General features: G+C 43.4%; 1 protein-coding gene across 1 annotated transcript in view; it reads right to left on the reverse strand.

The window, feature by feature from the left end:
* The window catches only part of PAXIP1 (PAX interacting protein 1), an 88966-nt gene that overhangs the window by 67738 nt on the left and 3468 nt on the right, over window positions 1-17760 (reverse strand). Inside the window, exons 3-6 of the mRNA XM_078616301.1 lie at window positions 17525-17568; window positions 15190-15253; window positions 3639-3752; window positions 102-1181 (exon numbers count right to left, since the gene is read on the reverse strand). Of these exons, the coding sequence (XP_078472427.1) occupies window positions 102-1181; window positions 3639-3752; window positions 15190-15253; window positions 17525-17568 (1302 nt within the window). The remainder of the gene's footprint in view (window positions 1-101; window positions 1182-3638; window positions 3753-15189; window positions 15254-17524; window positions 17569-17760) is intronic.

Here is a 17760-nt window from a genome sequence, read left to right on the forward strand (position 1 = left end):
CTCTAGTGCAATTCAAAAATAATGCTTTTGTTTTTAACAATTCGTGTACAAAAAAAGCCACGCCAAATCCTCTCTGTTGGGAAAGTGTTCTGTGTACTCACGTGAGCCACATTGGATGCCCTGGAGACCTGCAGTGCCTCGGCGCTGTTGGTGATGTTTCTCAGGGTCCTCACCATCGGACTTATCCCCGTGAACTCCAGCCCAGGTCCCGGCCTGTTCCCCCCCATGCTCATTGGTGTATGTTCTGGCCGGGGCCCTGAACCCCCAACCGCCCCCTGGAACCCCAATGGCCGGGTGACCATGCCTCCAAGTCCCTGAGCCGTGAGCTCAGAGACATGCATCTGTCTGGACATGGCAAATCCTTGCTGCAGCCGGCCATCCTGGGATGTGGGCATAGCGGAGTTTGCTGCAAGAGGGCGGGCGGGTCTGCCTTGAACAGTCTGGACCCACACCTCACCAGATGGCAGAGTCATAACATCCAGCTGGAGCCGCCCGTTGGACGGAGACGGAAGTGCACTGAGGCTCTGGCGCATGCGAGCATCCATACTCGGCCGAATGGTGTGCAGGGTGCCTAAACTGGGGGCGGCCCTCGGACCCGGAAGGGGGATGCAAATGCCTGGCGGGGGTTGAGGAATCATCAGACTCTTGGAGGAACCAGACAGCACAGGTGAAGACTTTAACATTGCCGGTGGCATAAATGGCGGCCTCTCAATCATTGGTGTGCACTTTGATGATAAAGCCCGAACAGGTCTCTCGTTAGTCGGCCTCTGAGGTATGTGGACGCGATGCAAATCCCCGACTGCCTGTTGTTCAGTCCGCCTTTCCTCCACAAACTTCCTGGATGGCGAGTCAGTGGTGCTCATTGGGGAATCGTCCTTTGACCGTGCGGAACCAGAATCTTCAAAGTTAACGCTGCACCCCTTGTCTTCTTCTTCTTCTTTTTCCTCTTCGTGCTCATCCTCTTTCTCTTCATCATCGACGTTGGGATCGTCACCTTCATGGTCGCTATCATTCGCAGTCCTCGGCTGCTCCAGAAGGAGCTCCTCCTCCCTCGGCAGGAGCACCAGGCGAGGGTGGTACTCGGTCTCCTCCTTCCTGCTCTTGCTCGATACGCAGTCCACCACCCAGTCCGGAGTCACGACGCGGATGCGGCTGTGTTTCAGTGCACATGTGTACTTCTCCTGCGCACAGTGTGGTACACGAGCGCATAGGGCACAAGCGCAGGCAGAAAACCCACTCGTCAGACAATGCAGAACAAAGCGTCACTTTGGCATCGGCTAATAACACACGATTGTAAGCATTAAATAACGCTATCTACTAAATAACACCACCTACTAACATATATTCAGCTATTTCCTATCACTTTTTGCATTTGTCTGGCAAAATAAGTGAAAATTTGTTTACTGCCAAAATATTCAATCAGGCACTCAGTTACTGTAATTACTCAAGCCTGAATAAACCTAAAGCATGCATCATTCTAGATTTGAAGTTTTCGTGAATGCAGGGATCCATATTCTTTGGTTCTTTCGGTAAAGTCACGTTACGGTAAAGTCACGTTATGTCACGTTCCGTGACTTTACCGAAAGAACCAAAGAGTAGCGTGCATCATGACACAAATACTTTCATTTATAAGGTGTGAATCGCATAACCAAACGTCAAAGCAGCTCCGCACAATTGGGGGATAATTAATTGGACAATGAGGGAAAACAAAGGAAGGTGGAAAGTTTGGGCAAAGAGAAATGTTTTCAGCAGCGAGTGATTTGAAGGCGAGAAGAGAAGAGGCGAGTTGAGGATGCGTGGGGACCGAGTTGTAGAGGACAGGGGCGCAGTCACTGACAGTGGTCATCAACAGTGGCACGGAGCGAACGTGGGGTGTGGTGGAGGCCAGGGCTAGGAAGGTGAGCGAAGAGGACGAGCGGATTTGTATGGTTGGAATAAGTTACTCAGAAAGGGTAGGGGGGGGGAAAAACATGGAAGAACTCGTAGACTCAGAAAATGATCATTAAGTCAACCCTTTGAGCTAAAATATCTACACAAGCAAAAGCTTTGAAGTGATGCAAACAAATGATATCATTATCTATCGGACTGTGCACAATGTGATTATACATTAGGTTTGTGTAATGATTCCCTCCCCCCCATGATGAATTTCATGACTTAAGGTCTTGATTAAAAAAATTATGCTTCTGTGGTGAACACAGCAGTTCCAATAACTACAAGGTTTATATAAATCAATTAAACAAAATATGAAGAAAAAAAATCTAATTATTGTAGCTTTTTCTCACAATTTTTATTTTTATTGTGCTTTTGACATTCATGCCATAAAAACTAAACTTCCAGTGGAACTCTACAAGGAGCACTGCATCACTGTGTAAGAGAATAAGCCAAGAATAAGACATCAAAGAACTAATTCTGAAATTGCTTCAAAAGACTGAATAATTATGAGGGATGCACCTGTTAAAGCCATTAAAATGTTGTAAGTGGCATACTCAATTAAATCAAAATGTATTACGCTTCAGAGATGGCACAGGCCAAATGAAATAAAAATTACATTTCATTGTTTTTGTTGCAGTCATAGGTGAGTAGGCTGAACAGCATCTACAACAGTAGTAGGATTGGGACCTCCTTTGCCAGTACCAAAATATAATAGGTTTTTCCCCTTTTTTTCTGGCAACAAAACAGGTGTTAAGATGTTAAAACACCAAACTGAAACCTTTTTACAAGGAATCATGTTTGCATTAACCACAATGCTTGTGGTCAGAATGCAAACAAAATAACATACTCTGACCACAAGCATTGTGGTTAATGCAGACATGATTCCTTGTAAAAAGGTTTCAGTTTGGTGTTTTAACATCAGTAGCCAGAAAAAGGAGGAAAAACCAATTATCATATCAGTAGGAGGATTGTAACTTATCAAAATATTACCAAAAGCAGATAAGCCTCTAGTCGGCCAAGTGTCTAAAAGCACAAGAAGCAGTGGCTGCCCACTTGATATCTCATCTGCACCAAGATGACCTGAGCTGATAAAATCAAGGACTAGCATGACAGCCCTATATAAGACTTATTTTATTTCTTTCGCATGATTTTATTTCACTAAAAGTATTAATTAATGCAATGGTATGAATACATTTCCATTCAGAACTCTCACAGTGAGTGATGCAACAACTGGCAGATACTTCCCATTGCAGAACATCATAATCATCATTGATAACTTATATTGCACAAGTTCCAGTGTAATACAATTCACAAAGTGCCAAGGTAAGTACAATTCATTATCATTTATTTTAGATGATATCAATCATGTCAATCGAGTTATCCATACTGTCTTTATCACATATCACAATCAAAAACAACATTTTAATCTTAAAGAGTTGGAATCAACCAATGTAAGTGATAAACCAAATTTAATACAGTGGACATTTGTGTTATTATCGGTGAACGGGCTGAGATCATCAATGTGTTACACCAGAAAACGTGGTGAAATCACAGTTTAATTATTGGTTAATTATCCTGGACTGGAACTCAATCTGGCAGGAGTGCTGGGTTCAGTGCTCCGACACAGAACTCCCCCAAGTTACCTGGCCAACCCAACGTGCAATGTGATCGTAAGCTGGGTATGCGGCGATGCAGGCAGGACTTACCCCCTTGGGCTCGGGGATAACCAGGTGGGTGCAGCGCTTGTCGAGCAACAGCTGGCAGGCTCCACCATAGAAGGTGAGCAGTGCCCAGAGCGGAGCTCGGTCCTCCTGTGGGATCTGCAGACAGCAGTGGGTGACGGTGGTGGCGTTGTCCCGAGGGTACACAGGCACGCAGGCAGTAGCACATACACACGCACAGGCACGTGCACACGCACAGGCACATGGAGGCAACCACGCGCATTGGCACGCGTACGACGAGTGCGGCTTCGGTAGTAGGTAAATGAGTCAGGGGTATACATCATACGCAGATGCACAATATGAGACCAAAACACGCACGGATACCAAGTGGGTGACAGAACAGATGCATTTTTAATATCACCGGAAATATCCACGTGACCAAAACAGCGGGTCAAAAATGCATCGCTGAGATTAAAAGGCCAAAAGTCCATTGATGGAACAGTTTGACCCTCGGTGCACCCACACAGTGCTTTGAAGGCAAGCTATGAAGATGTTTTATCAAAAGGTAGCAAGAACACTGGTATCGTCAAGGCTTGGCAGGACACTCACAAGGCTTGTTCACCTGTATTGGCCATCCAACACTGGATGCTGCGACATATATTTTTAACTAGCTTTGCTATCCGGCTTCGCCCAGTAATTGGATTCTTGTCTTGGATTAATACACGGCCTACGCGGAGGGTTTGGGGGGGGGGGGATGCGTGACGTCAGCAGGCACACTGCGGGTGACATCACATCCATTATTGCGCCCCCCACCCCAAAAAAAAATACAAAAGTCTATTTTTATACGTTTTGCATTGTGTACAGTCTGGAAGCTACCCACATGCCCAATTTCAAGTTTGTTGCATGTCGGGAAGTATGCTAAACATTTAGAACAGACACACATTCACAAATTTCCTTTTTATATACATAAGACTAGTTGTACTTCCCGGCTTCGCCCGGGACTTGGATTCACCACACCCGGCCGCCTTTGTCTCCCCAGTGGCGATGTTCACACACCACACCAGTTACTCGTTTCAGGCCGAGTCGACCTAGGGGAGGCCCAGGAGCGGTTAAAATAATCGTCACCGGTGGTGGCCGTGAGCGGGAATCGAACTCGGGTCGCCGGGTTCGTAGCGCAGCGCGCTAACCACTACACTACAATGCGTTACGCTTCCACATGCGTGGGTCACGTGACAGATTTGACGTCACAGCTCACTTGCCGTGCAAAAAATATATGCATTATTGAGCTCCCCCCCCCTCCAAAAAAAATAAAGTGTATTTTTATAATTTTTGCATGGTGTACAGTCTGGAAAGTACCCACATGGCAAATTTCAAGTTTGTTGCATGCCTTTTATATATGTGGAGATGATGTTGACCACAATTCATGATTCTATTAAAGTAAAATTAAGGGACTGTTGATTGTGGTCCAGAAGCGGGCTGCAAATAATTAGAGCTCCAATAGCATAAATGCATCTAATCTTAAAATGTTTATCTTACCTATAAAAGTAATGTTTTGTCTGTCTGTGTGTCTGTGGATGTAACTTGTGATGGTTTTAACTCGCAAACTGTGGGGTTAACGTATAAAAAAAAAATTACCCAGATACCAAGCGATAAGCCCCGGGGTGAGCCAGGGCTATTCGTATTTCACATCCGTCAACTTTAAAGTACTTAAATGAACAAATAATGACTATTAATTATTATTTTGCTACGCTGAGCGCACCAAAGCACGCATTTGCGCATGCGCATAAAAGCTGACCTGTGGTTGCCCGAGCAATGCTCACACGCAATCGGTGGGGCAGAGAAAAATGATCATTCGCGTAAAAAATGCAAAAAAAAATACACAAGACTGAGGTAAATTCTTCAGTGTGATATCCTCTTCTCCCCCCCCACCCCAATGTGTGCAGTTACTACTATAGGGTGGGTAGATGCTACTGTAGAGTTTGTAGTTACTGCTATTGTAGAGCGGGCGGTGGGGGGGGGTGTAGCAGCCCAGCCCCAGCCTGCCAAGGTGCCACCTCGGCTGGCTGGGCAATCTAGGCGAGACCAGGGAATATGTACGGGACTAAGCCTCACCACGGCACTCTGTTAAGTAGTTAACTGCTATAAAGTCGATAGATACTATTATAGAGTACGTATATACGATGATAGAGTCGGTAGATACGACTGTAGAGACGGTAGATACTACTGTAAAGTCGGGAGATACTACTGCAGAGTCGGTAGATGCTACTGTAAAGTCGGGAGATACTACTGCAGAGTCGGTAGATGCTACTGTAGAGTCATTAGATACTGCTATAGAGTAAGCAGATGCTACTTTCGAGTCTGCAGATACGGCTAGAGTCAGAAGTTACTACTATAGAGTTAGTTACTACTATAGTCAGTGGGTACGACTATAGAGTCAGTAGATACTATATAGTCAGTAGATACTACTACAGTAGGCTTATACTGCTGTAGAGTCGGTAGATGCGATAGAGTCAGCAGATACTACTATAAAGTTAATAGTTACTATTATAGTCAGTTGATACTATAGAGTCAATAGATACGACTGTAGATCCAGCAGATACTACTAGTCATTAGATACTACTGTAAAGTCGGGAGATACTACTGCAGAGTCGGTAGATGCTACTGTAAAGTCGGGAGATACTACTGCAGAGTCGGTAGATGCTACTGTAGAGTCATTAGATACTGCTATAGAGTAAGCAGATGCTACTTTCGAGTCTGCAGATACGGCTAGAGTCAGAAGTTACTACTATAGAGTTAGTTACTACTATAGTCAGTGGATACTACTGTAGTGACTTGTAACGTCACTACCGTGTGGGTCTGTACACAAACATGACGTCACTACGTGTGAATGTGGGAATGACGTCACGGCCGGGTTGGGGAGCCTGGAAGCCGTCGGTCCGTGCCACGGGGGTTGTCTGAGGCCGTGGCACTCTGTATGAACCCGGCCGGACACGTGACCGGATCAAGGTGGGGGCCGAGGGCCCCAGGGGGACCTTGGAGACCACGTGGCCAGAAGCAGAACCTTCGAGGGTTTCGAAGGTGGGCATGGCCTGGGTGTGGCCTGGCCACGCCGAGGTGCATATAAGCGGGCTCCGCACCTGGTGCGGGGCTGCTCGGGTCCGGGATGAAGATGCCTCATGAAGACGCCTCATGAAGAGTGAAGTCAAGCCTCAAGTCAGCATGGCCAAGCAGTAGCCCTCCTGGCTTGGCCACGCCAGTTGTTATCAGTGTTAATAAATAGTGTTGCCTTCCCATAACAGTGTGTGCGCCTCTATCGAACCATTTCACTATTATACAGTCAGTAGTTACTACTATAGAGTCGGTAGATACTACTAGAGTTGGTAGATACTATAGAGTCAGCAGATACTACTACGGTCATTAGATACTACTAGAGTCAGTAGATACTACTGTAGAGTTAGTAGATACTGCTATGGTCAGTGGATACTACTATAGAGTCAGTATTTACTACTATAGAGTCGGTAGATACTACGATAGAGTCAGCAGATACTACTATGGAGTTAGTAGTTACTACTATAGTCAATAGATACTACTATAGATTCAGTAGGTACTACTGTAATGTGAGGATATATCCGGGTTGCTGATGGATCACACCTCGTTACGATGATTGGCTCTACCGGTCCTGGCCCATAGCCAATGGGGGAAAGTCTAGGGGCGTGGCCCTGACGTAATGGGAAGGTGACATCTGTAAGTAGAGGATTGGATCTGCTGGCTTTAGCCACAGCCAATGGGGGGACGAGTCAGGGGCGCGGTCCTGGAAACGTACGATGGAGTCTAGAAGATTCCATAGAGGTTAACCAGGATTGGTGGAAAGGTACCACGTAACCCGAGTATTAAAAGGGGTGGAGACGGACAACACGTGGTCAGATCTGGAACGAACGGAGGGTGAGGCCACGCTGGAGGGGGTCCAGGCTGCCACGTGGCCGCGCGTGTCTCTCTCTCTCTCCCTCTCACGCTGTCTGTCAGCAGCATGAAGGAGTAAGATAGGAGTGTTGTGAACAAAAGACAAATAAAGACCGGATTCCAGAATTCTAGAATTGAAGCTTTCGTGACTGCAAGGATTGATACTCTTAGTTTTTTCGGTAAAGTCACGTAGGTAAAAAATGAAATTAAAATTCATAAAAAATAATCAAATCAAATAAAAAATCACGACGTTTCAGAGGCAACACAAGTCTCCGTTATCAGGTGGGACCGTCACAGCCAGATTTGCTGTATCAAGTGAGGCAGGGATTCCAAGATGCAAGTTCTTAAATACAAGTTAAGAGGGAGGAGAGGGGGGGAGCTTATCAGAATGTGGTAGCCAATGGAACGTATCGGGAGGGGGGGGGGCTAAAAGAGAGCACGAGGTGCACGTGTACGTGGACATGCCTGTGCACAAGCACCTGTTGGTGCACATGATAGAAGAGAACGAAAATGCGCATGTTGTTTTTACCAGTGTTGGCTGACAATAAAGAGAGTAATGTTAAACGCTGGGGATGTTAACACTCGGTAAAGTAAAATAGTGCCTGTCAGATAAGATGGTCCAAAAATGTGTAGTTAAATCTTTTTTGCATGGTTAATAACAACTTTCCAATGATTACTAAGTTTGTACCCATCATCACGGTTGAAATTATGTCTGTGTTTGTATATCTGAATGGCTTCGTGTACAAACCTTTGATGGTAGCCAGAGGGTTTGCAGAGCACCTTGGTCTCGGAAAAAACAATATCATGAGAGCCCACCGCGTTGTAGCAATGATCGGCAACGGCGGAAGACTCAATTTTGCCGTGTTTCAAATCTGACTTGTGCTCGCGGACACGATCAGAGACATGACGTTTCGTTTCCCCAATGTAAAAATCACCACTGCTGCAATTCAGTTTATAGACTCCAGGGTATTGCTTCTCTCATCAAAACGCTATACCACAGAGCTCATGGCATTTCTGACCAACACCACCTGGCCAGTGAATTAAGACATGTACATCGGGGCCCTCAGGATGAACGGATACTCTGACCGCACCATCCGCCAAGCTGTTTCTCCCACCATATAGAAACAGCCACTTGAAACTCCGATCAAAACTATCACGTTGCCATACATAGCAGGCGTGACCAAAAATATCTCCAAAATTCTAAACAAACATAAGATCCAAGTCCGATTCAGTACAGTACATAAAATCCGTGATCTAATTCCATCTGTGAAGGATGTCATCCCTGACTTGCAATACCCTGGAGTCTATAAACTGAGTTGCAGCTGTGGTGATTGTTACATTGGGGAAACGAAACGTCATGTCTCTGATCGTGTCCGCGAGCACAAGTCAGATTTGAAACACGGCAAAATTGAGTCTTCCGCCGTTGCCGATCATTGCTACAACGCGGTGGGCTCTCATGATATTGTTTTTTCCGAGACCAAGGTGCTCTGCAAACCCTCTGGCTACCATCAAAGGTTTGTACACGAAGCCATTCAGATATACAAACACAGACATAATTTCAACCGTGATGATGGGTACAAACTTACTAATCATTGGAAAGTTGTTATTAACCATGCAAAAAAGATTTAACTACGCATTTTTGGACCATCTTATGTGACAGGCACTATTTTACTTTACCGAGTGTTAACATCCCCAGCGTTTAACATTACTCTCTTTATTGTCAGCCAACACTGGTAAAAACAACATGGGCATTTTTGTTCTCTTCTATCATGTGCACCAACAGGTGCTTGTGCACAGGCATGTCCACGTACACGTGCACCTCGTGCGCTTTTAGCCCCCCCCACCCTTCCAATACGTTATCATGCGCACCAACAGGGACTTGCGCACAAACATGTCCACGTGCACCTCGTGCACCTCGTGCTCTCTTTTAGCCCCCCCTCCCGATACGTTCCATTCATTGGCTACCACATTCTGATAAGCTCCCCCCCTCTCCTCCCCCTTAACATGTATTTAAGAACTTGCAACTTAGAATCCCTGCCTCACTTGATACAGCAAATCTGGCTGTGACGGTCCCACCTGATGACGGAGACTTGTGTTGCCTCCGAAACGTCGTGATTTTTTTATTCTATTTTATTTTTTATGAATTTTAATTTCATTTTTTACCTACGTGACTTTACCGAAAAAACTAAGAGTACGGATTCCAGAAGTCGCTTCCACGACCTTTATTACACTACGATGGATTCAGTAGATACTACTGCAGAGTCAGTAGTTACTACTATAGTCGGTAGATACTACTATAGAGTCGGTAGATACTACCATAGAGTCGATAGATATTACTAGAGTCAAGAGATAATTCTAGTCAGTAGATTCCACTATAGTCTGTATATACTGCTGCAGAGTCAGTAGTACCGACTATAGAGTCAGTAGATACTGTTATCGAGTCAGCAGATACTACTATAGAGTTAGTATTTACTACTATAGTCGGTAGATACTACATTAGGGTTAGTAGATACTACGGTCAGTAGTTACTACAGTCAGTAGCTACTACTGGGCTCAGTAGATACTACTGTACAGTCAGTAGATACAACTACAGTCAGCAGATACTACTATAGTCAGTAGATACTACTATAGTCAATAGATACTAATATAGAGTCAGTAGATATGACTGTAGAGCCAGATACTATTGTAGAGTCAGACACTACGATAGAGTCACTAGATATTACTCACTCTATTGTATGTAGGGTGTGTAGGTATATATGCCTACGTGGGGGTAAAACAAATTTTTGAGGTGGGGTTGACAATTTTCTAAACCTTTAGATCAACTATTTACCCCCCACTTTTGGACTTCTGTAAGCCTTTTATAATTTTGGTTTAACACATAGGCTTTCGCGACCAATATTATTCCTAATAAAGGTTTTTGGGTTAGATTGCGTTATTTATAAATGTGTCGCAACCCTCCACCACCCTACACGGCCAATCAGTAAAAAATGTGTCACGTTGACAAAAGACAAATAATTCACTACTTTAGCCCACCGGTGTGTTGAAGAGTGAATTCACAACATTTCCAATTTTTGAGTACTACGTTTTGCTTGTAATTACATCCAGGATCATCGGGCGATTTGCCAGAATAGTGAAGCCCTCCACCTGCTCCCAGTCTTAAATAGAGCAGCAGGGTGACGTCATCATTTAACCCAATGATGTGATTTCACTAAGGTTCCAGTTAACGAGTCACTTAAATTACTTGATACACTAGTAAAGAATGCAGGTTTACCAAAAGATATTCCAAAACTACCTGACCATTGTTTAAATAACACTTACTTCTTATGGAGAGGTGATTTCTTTAAACAAAAGGAAGGAGCAGCAATGGGCTCTCCATTATCTCCTGCTATAGCAAATCTGTACATGGAAAACTTTGAAACAAGAGCACTTGCCTCATATACATTAAAACCATCTTTTTGGTTTAGATATGTTGAAGACACTTTGGTTGTCTGGCCACATGGTAAAGATACACTTAATGAATTTCTAAAGCATCTCAATGCACACAACCCAGCCATCCAGTTCACCATAGAAACGGAAGTGAATAACAGACTCCCTTTCCTAGATATTTTGCTTGGACATGGCCTAAATGGCAAAATAACACACAGCGTATACCGAAAGTGAACGCACACTGATGCCTATTTGAATGCAGATTCACATCATCACCCAGCTCAGAAATCCTCTCTTATCAAGACATCGGGCTAAAACAGTGTCAGATGGTGAAAGTCGAGGGAGAGAGATTAAACATGTTAAAGAAGCACTAAGACAGAATGGCTACAATAATGCTCAAATTAACAGAGCATTGAATGCCAAATCAAGATCGAAATGCAACACTATATCTCAGGAGTAATTGTCAAATTAGCCTGTGTTTTGCAAAAGCAACACATTAAAGTAAGATTTGGTACAGGACACAAAATTCAAAAACTAGTAACTTGAACTAAAGACGAATTACCTAAATTATCAACAGAAGGTGTATATCGGATTAATTGCTTATGTGGCAGATGCTATATTGGACAGACGGGACGCAGCATCAGCATTAGACTAAAAGAACACCAAATAAATATTAAATTATCTGAAACACAACTGTTGGCAGTGGCAGAACATGCTTTCCAACAAGGCCACTCAATTGATTTTGATAACGTTGAAGTGTTGTGTAAAACTAATTATTACTGGCCAAGACTAATTAGAGAATACATTGAAATTGAGAGAAATAAAAATAACTTTAATCGCTCTGACAGCTATAGGCTTAGTGCGGCCTGGAAGCATATTATTAAATAATACATATTACAATTCCTTATAGGGGAAACACATACTAATTAACGGATTACTAACGTAGTATATAATTACAATAACCCCCCTCCGCCACCTCTGATTTCTGCACCTGATTAGGTATAGTGATTGGGTGGTTCAGTTATTAAATAATACACATTACAACTGATGACTAATCTACAACTAATTACTAATCTACAACTGATTACTAATCATAACAAGTAACTGCTTACTAATCTACATATATATAAAAGGCGAAGTTGTAATTATGTGTGTCTGTTCAAAATGTTTAGCGTACTTCCCGACATGCAACAAACTTGAAAATTGCCATGTGGGTACTTTCCAGACCGTACATCATGCAAACATTATTAAAATACACTTTTGTGTTTCGTTTTGGGGGGGGGGAGCTTAATAATGCATATATTTTTTGCACAGCAAGTGAGCTGACATCAAATCTGTCACGTGACACGCGCATGTGGAAGCGTAACGCATTGTAATGTAGTGGTTAGCGCGCTGCGCTACGAACCTGACGACCCGAGTTCGATTCCCACTCACGGCCACCACCGCTGACGATTATTTTAACCGCTCCTGGGCCTCCCCTAGGTCGACTCAGCCTCACACGAGTAACTGCTGTGGTGTGTGAACATCGCCACTGGGGAGACAAAGGCGGCCGGGCGTGGTGCTGTCACCCGCCTCCTCGTGTGCCGTGCCGGCCTTCATAGGTGCTCGCTAACAGCACTTGCCCCCTACAGTCTCTTCTCTTACCTATTAAAGTCTCCGCGCGCGTGCTCTTGCGAGGGATTTGCCCCTCGAACGGTGGCCTTTACGTCCAAAAAAAATTGCGAGCCAGCACGCCCTAAGCCCCGCGGTGGGAATAGGAAATTCCCTTTTCATGTCCGTCACCTTTCAATTAGTTTATTTAGCGTTTTTTTGGAGATATTTATTAAACTTTAAGGGTAATTTGCCTATTATTTATTTATTTCCCTTCACCGCGCACTGGGTCACAACGCAGCTAGCTGCACACGCGCCATCGCCCAAGGTAAGTCGCACTTTTTTGTATGATATGCTTTTAGATAACACGTAAGTCCCACTAATTTGTCTTATAAGCATTTATCTCATTCCACTTTGCACTGCCCACATGGGTTGCCCCTAGCAACGCACACACGATCGCCACAAATTTTCTTTCGCCTTAAACATGCAGCTAAAACACACCAAACACGTACATTCTTCACTGTGCGATGTCCTCTTCTCCCCACCACACCCCAATTATACCCCAATGCGTCCTGAAACTACTATAAACCCCCTACATATCATTATTATAGCGCTTACATCACATTATTGTCGTGTTGCCGGGGGGACCGGCCCAGCCCCCAGCCTGCCAAGGTCACACCTTGGCGGGCTGGGAAATCTAGGCGAGCCCGGGGGCTCTGCACGGGACTACGCCTCACCATGGCACTGTCTGCTTACTACTTTGTGCTATACATTCCATATACACTGCTATACAGTCAGCATGTACTACTGTAGTGCTAGCAGGTACCACCAGTCACTATACACTTCTGTAATCATAGCAGGTACCACCACTGTCGCTTGCCCCGCTCTAATAATAGCAGCTTACACCACAGTATGCATGCACTGCTGTAGGGAAAGCAGGTACCACCACAGTATGCACTGCTGTAGTGATAGTGCATACCGTGTGTGCGTAAGTCCATGTGTGTGTTAGTCAATGTGTGTGCGTGGTGTGCGTGTGTAGACAACTACTCTTTTTTAATTCAGTTACTTCTTTTCACAATAATAATGCCTGCAAGTCAATGTGTGCGTGTGGGTTGATGTGCATGTCTGCGGCAATGTGTGTGTGTAAGTCGATGTGTTTCTATGTGTGTGGGTCGATGTCTGTGTGTAAGTCCATGTGTGTGTCTGCCTTTTGCGCCCGGGCAACGCCGGATACTTAACGCTAGTTCCGTATATATTGCTATACAGTCAGCATGTACTACTGTAGTGCTATCAGGTACCACCAGTCACTATGCACTGCTGTCATCATAGCAGGTACCACCACTGTCGCTTGCCCTGCTCTAATCATAGTAGCTTACACCACAGTATGCATGCAATTATGTAGGGAAAGCAGGTACCACCACACTTTGCACTGCTGTAATTATAGCAGGGACCACCACAGTAACTATGTACTGCTGTAGTTAAAGCAGGTACCAAAGTCCGTATGCACTGCAGTAGCTAAAGCAGGTACCACTACTGTATGCAGTGCTGTAATCATACCAGCTACCACCACAGTCACTATGCACTGCTGTACTGATAGCAGGTTACACCAAAGTCACTAGCCACTGCTGTAGTGATACCACGAACCACCAGTCAGTTTGCACTGCTGCAGTTTAAGCAGGTACCACCACTGTCCGTGTGCACTGCTGTAGTGAGAGTGCATACCGTCGATGTGTGTGTGCGTAAGTCCATGTGCGTGTGTTAGTCAATGTGTGTGCGTGGTGTGCGTGTGTAGACTCCTCTTTTTTAATTCAGTTACTTTTCACAATAATAATGCCTGCGTCTAAGTCCATGTGTCAGTGTGGGTCGATGTGCATGTCTGCCGCGATGTGTGTGTGTAAGTCGATGTTTCTGTATGTGTGTGAGTCGATGTGTTTGTGTGTGTGAGTCGATATGTCTGTGTGTTTGTGTCAGTCGATGTGCGTGTGTGTTAGTCGCTGTGTGTGCGTCGCTCCATGTGAGTCAGTGTAAGTCCATTTCTTTCTGTGTGTGTTTTGGTCCACGTGTGCGTATGAGTCCATGTGTGTGTCTGTACATACATGTGTGTCTTTGTACGTACATGTGTGTGTGTGTGCGTAAGTCCATGTGTGCGTGTGAGTCCATGTGTGTGTGCCTCTACAGTGAGGGAAAAAAGTATTTGATCCCCTGCTGATTTTGTACGTTTGCCCACTGACAAAGAAATGATCAGTCTATAATTTTAATGGTAGGTTTATTTGAACAGTGAGAGATATAATAACAACAAAATCAAGAAAAACGCATGTCAAAAATGTTATAAATTGATTTGCCTTTTAATGAGGGAAATACTTTTTTCCCTCACTGTATGTGCGTGTGGGAGTACATGTATGTTTGTGTGGGAGTCTATGTGTCAGTCGATGTGTGTACGGCAATGTGTGTATGTGTGTGAGAGTCCATGTGTGTGTGTGCGTCGATGTGTAAGTTCATATGTGTGTGTAAGTTCATGTGTGTGTGTCAGTCTATGTATGTATCCTCTGCAGACACAATCGCAGAAATCGTGGCTTTAGTGCAACAAAACTGCAGTAAAATTCACACCAAGTGATCTTACCTGTGATAAACATGCTGTGACTCCCAAGAATGGTTGACCCGTGTCTGGAGAGAATCCCGTTACACTGGCGATGAAGGTCCGTCACAGAAAATAACAGGAACACACAGGAACACCACCAACATGCAATGTGTGCAGTGCTGATTTTTAACCACTTAAAAAGCATTCCACATTCACTAATCTCTAGAGAAATAATGTATGTAGGTATGTTTAACTTATTTCGCACCGTATGTAGCCAACCATGCTACTTGGAGGTGTGGGAAACTAAGCGTTGAGTATGGATGAAATAATTTTGTTTTAACTTTCGACCAATTATATTCCAATTGTGACATTTGTCTTGACATGAAAAATAAAAATCTCTTACAATTAACCCTTGTGTCAATACAGTGCAATTGGGATTTTAGCACGGCTGGCTACGTACGGTGTGAAAGAAGTTCAACATACATATACAGGTAATCCTCTACTTACGATGGAGATGCATTACGACGACCCCATCGTAAGTCGAAGATGGCCTAGCCTACCCAGGAGTCTAAAAGAATGGTGATAATTTAGCAAAACAGAGCAATTTACAGTACCGTACTGTATAAACTATATTCTGTATGTATTTATTAATTACAATACTGTATTGCACAGTAAAATGTAAAGCAAAAAAAACGATGTAAATTCTTAGCCTACCTATATGAACTGCAATTTAATAACGTTTTTTCAGGAAACAATCCTATCTGCTATAAAAACTTTTAACATGCATTGAACGTATCGTATCGTGGTAACCTTAAAATGAAATCGCTAAAGCTACGTATCATATATGTATTGAACGTATCGTAACGTACCATATTGGACTGTACTCACCAAGATTCTGTCCGTCGTCTGCATACTTGAACGATGTTAGGTTGTTGATGGCAATTTTGTCGTATCGCTATCGCCATCGTAAAATCGAAATATCGTAAGTCAGACCATCGTAACTCGGGGACTACCTGTATATCAATGTTCAATGTGATACACATGTGAACCTGATTTAATCTCTGTCGGCTGTCTAAATGTCAACCTAGAAACAAAACGGCTCAATGGCTCTGTGCTTTTGGCAAGGCACTAGTCTCGGAGAAAACCATCCACCTGATAAAAAAAACACTGCTTCGGCATAAACTACTATTTATTATAAAGCAACCAAATGTTTTTGGTTAAAACATAACGGTATCTACAAGGATGAATGTTGTTGATTTTTTACATAACACCAGGAATTATGAATATTTGATGTGGTCCTCAATATCCAAAAAGGATTCTCAGAGTCTCAAGACTAAGGATTTTCTGCATCTCACGGCTCATTGCGATGTTTAACCAATGCCTTGTGAATAAACCAATGCACTCATGAGGATATAAGACTGTCCTTCCCCCGCACCTCTTATGAGCGGAGTTCGTTATTTACAGTGCGAAAGTTCAATAACAAAGCTGATGTACTGCCCTCTACTGACCACCTCATAGGTCTGCAGGTAAATGTTTGACAGTGAAAACTCCAATCTCATGTTCAACATGTTGGATTACATTACCCTGTTGGTACTAAAAGGCCTGGATAATTTTTTGTGTTCAAACTGCTCGTAAAAATCATATTGGGGGAAAAGGCATTTTCTAAAGTATAGCAAATATACCAAAAAACTAACAATTCTATGACACTGTATTTCATATAGTTGATTTATATGTATGTGTCAAAAAACCTCAAGACACGTACGTAAGAAGGCCTATCAATTACCCTTTAATATATTAAATGACAGTTCCTACTTTAAGGAAGTTTTGCAAAATAATCATGAAAACTATATTATAACATTAAATGAAAAAATATTTACAAAAGATATTTCAGGATAAATGCAGTATATCGATATGCGTTCATACCACAATATGCAGATAATTTAAAGTGTCCCGAAACCCAACCGAGTATTGTGCAGTTAATGTGCGTTGGTGGTCCTGAGCCTGTGGTGGAAATGACATTCCTCTGCAGGGAGATGGAACAAGTCTGTAAGACCACTCACTGTTGGATGGCTGGCAAAATGGCACTCATTGTATAATTACCATATTATGGGCTAAGTTGACCCCAAACAGGATATGAGCTTTCAAGCTTCCTAATGTGTGGACACCTCCTGGCACAGCATTTCCTGGTCAGACCATCATCTGCAGGAAGTGGTCATATAAAATGTGAACAAAGGTTGACATTTTCGAAAACCAATTACCAAAATACAATTTCTTTTGATTTTCAAATGTGACTTTTGTGTTGACATGTTGATTCTGCATGTACAATATCTGATGGTTTGTGATGCACGCAACTCAATGTTCTTTTGTTAAAGGATACGGCAGCAGGACTCCACATCTCAGAGACAGCATCACCCACGATGGCTGAATGGAGAAAAAAAAGCCACAGTGCATTAAAACAGATTTAAATGAAAAAAATTACATTCTAACTTCATAATCATGTTTAGATATGGACAGTGCAATGTTTTCTAGCATATTCACATTAAATATGTTGTACAATGAAACAATGGTAAGTTCAAATAAAAATAAACTATTCAACTATTTTTTTATTTACCA

The sequence above is a fragment of the Lampetra planeri genome, chromosome 1, assembly GCF_965212315.1.
Source record: "Lampetra planeri chromosome 1, kcLamPlan1.2.h2, whole genome shotgun sequence".
Classification (NCBI taxonomy): domain Eukaryota; kingdom Metazoa; phylum Chordata; class Hyperoartia; order Petromyzontiformes; family Petromyzontidae; genus Lampetra; species Lampetra planeri.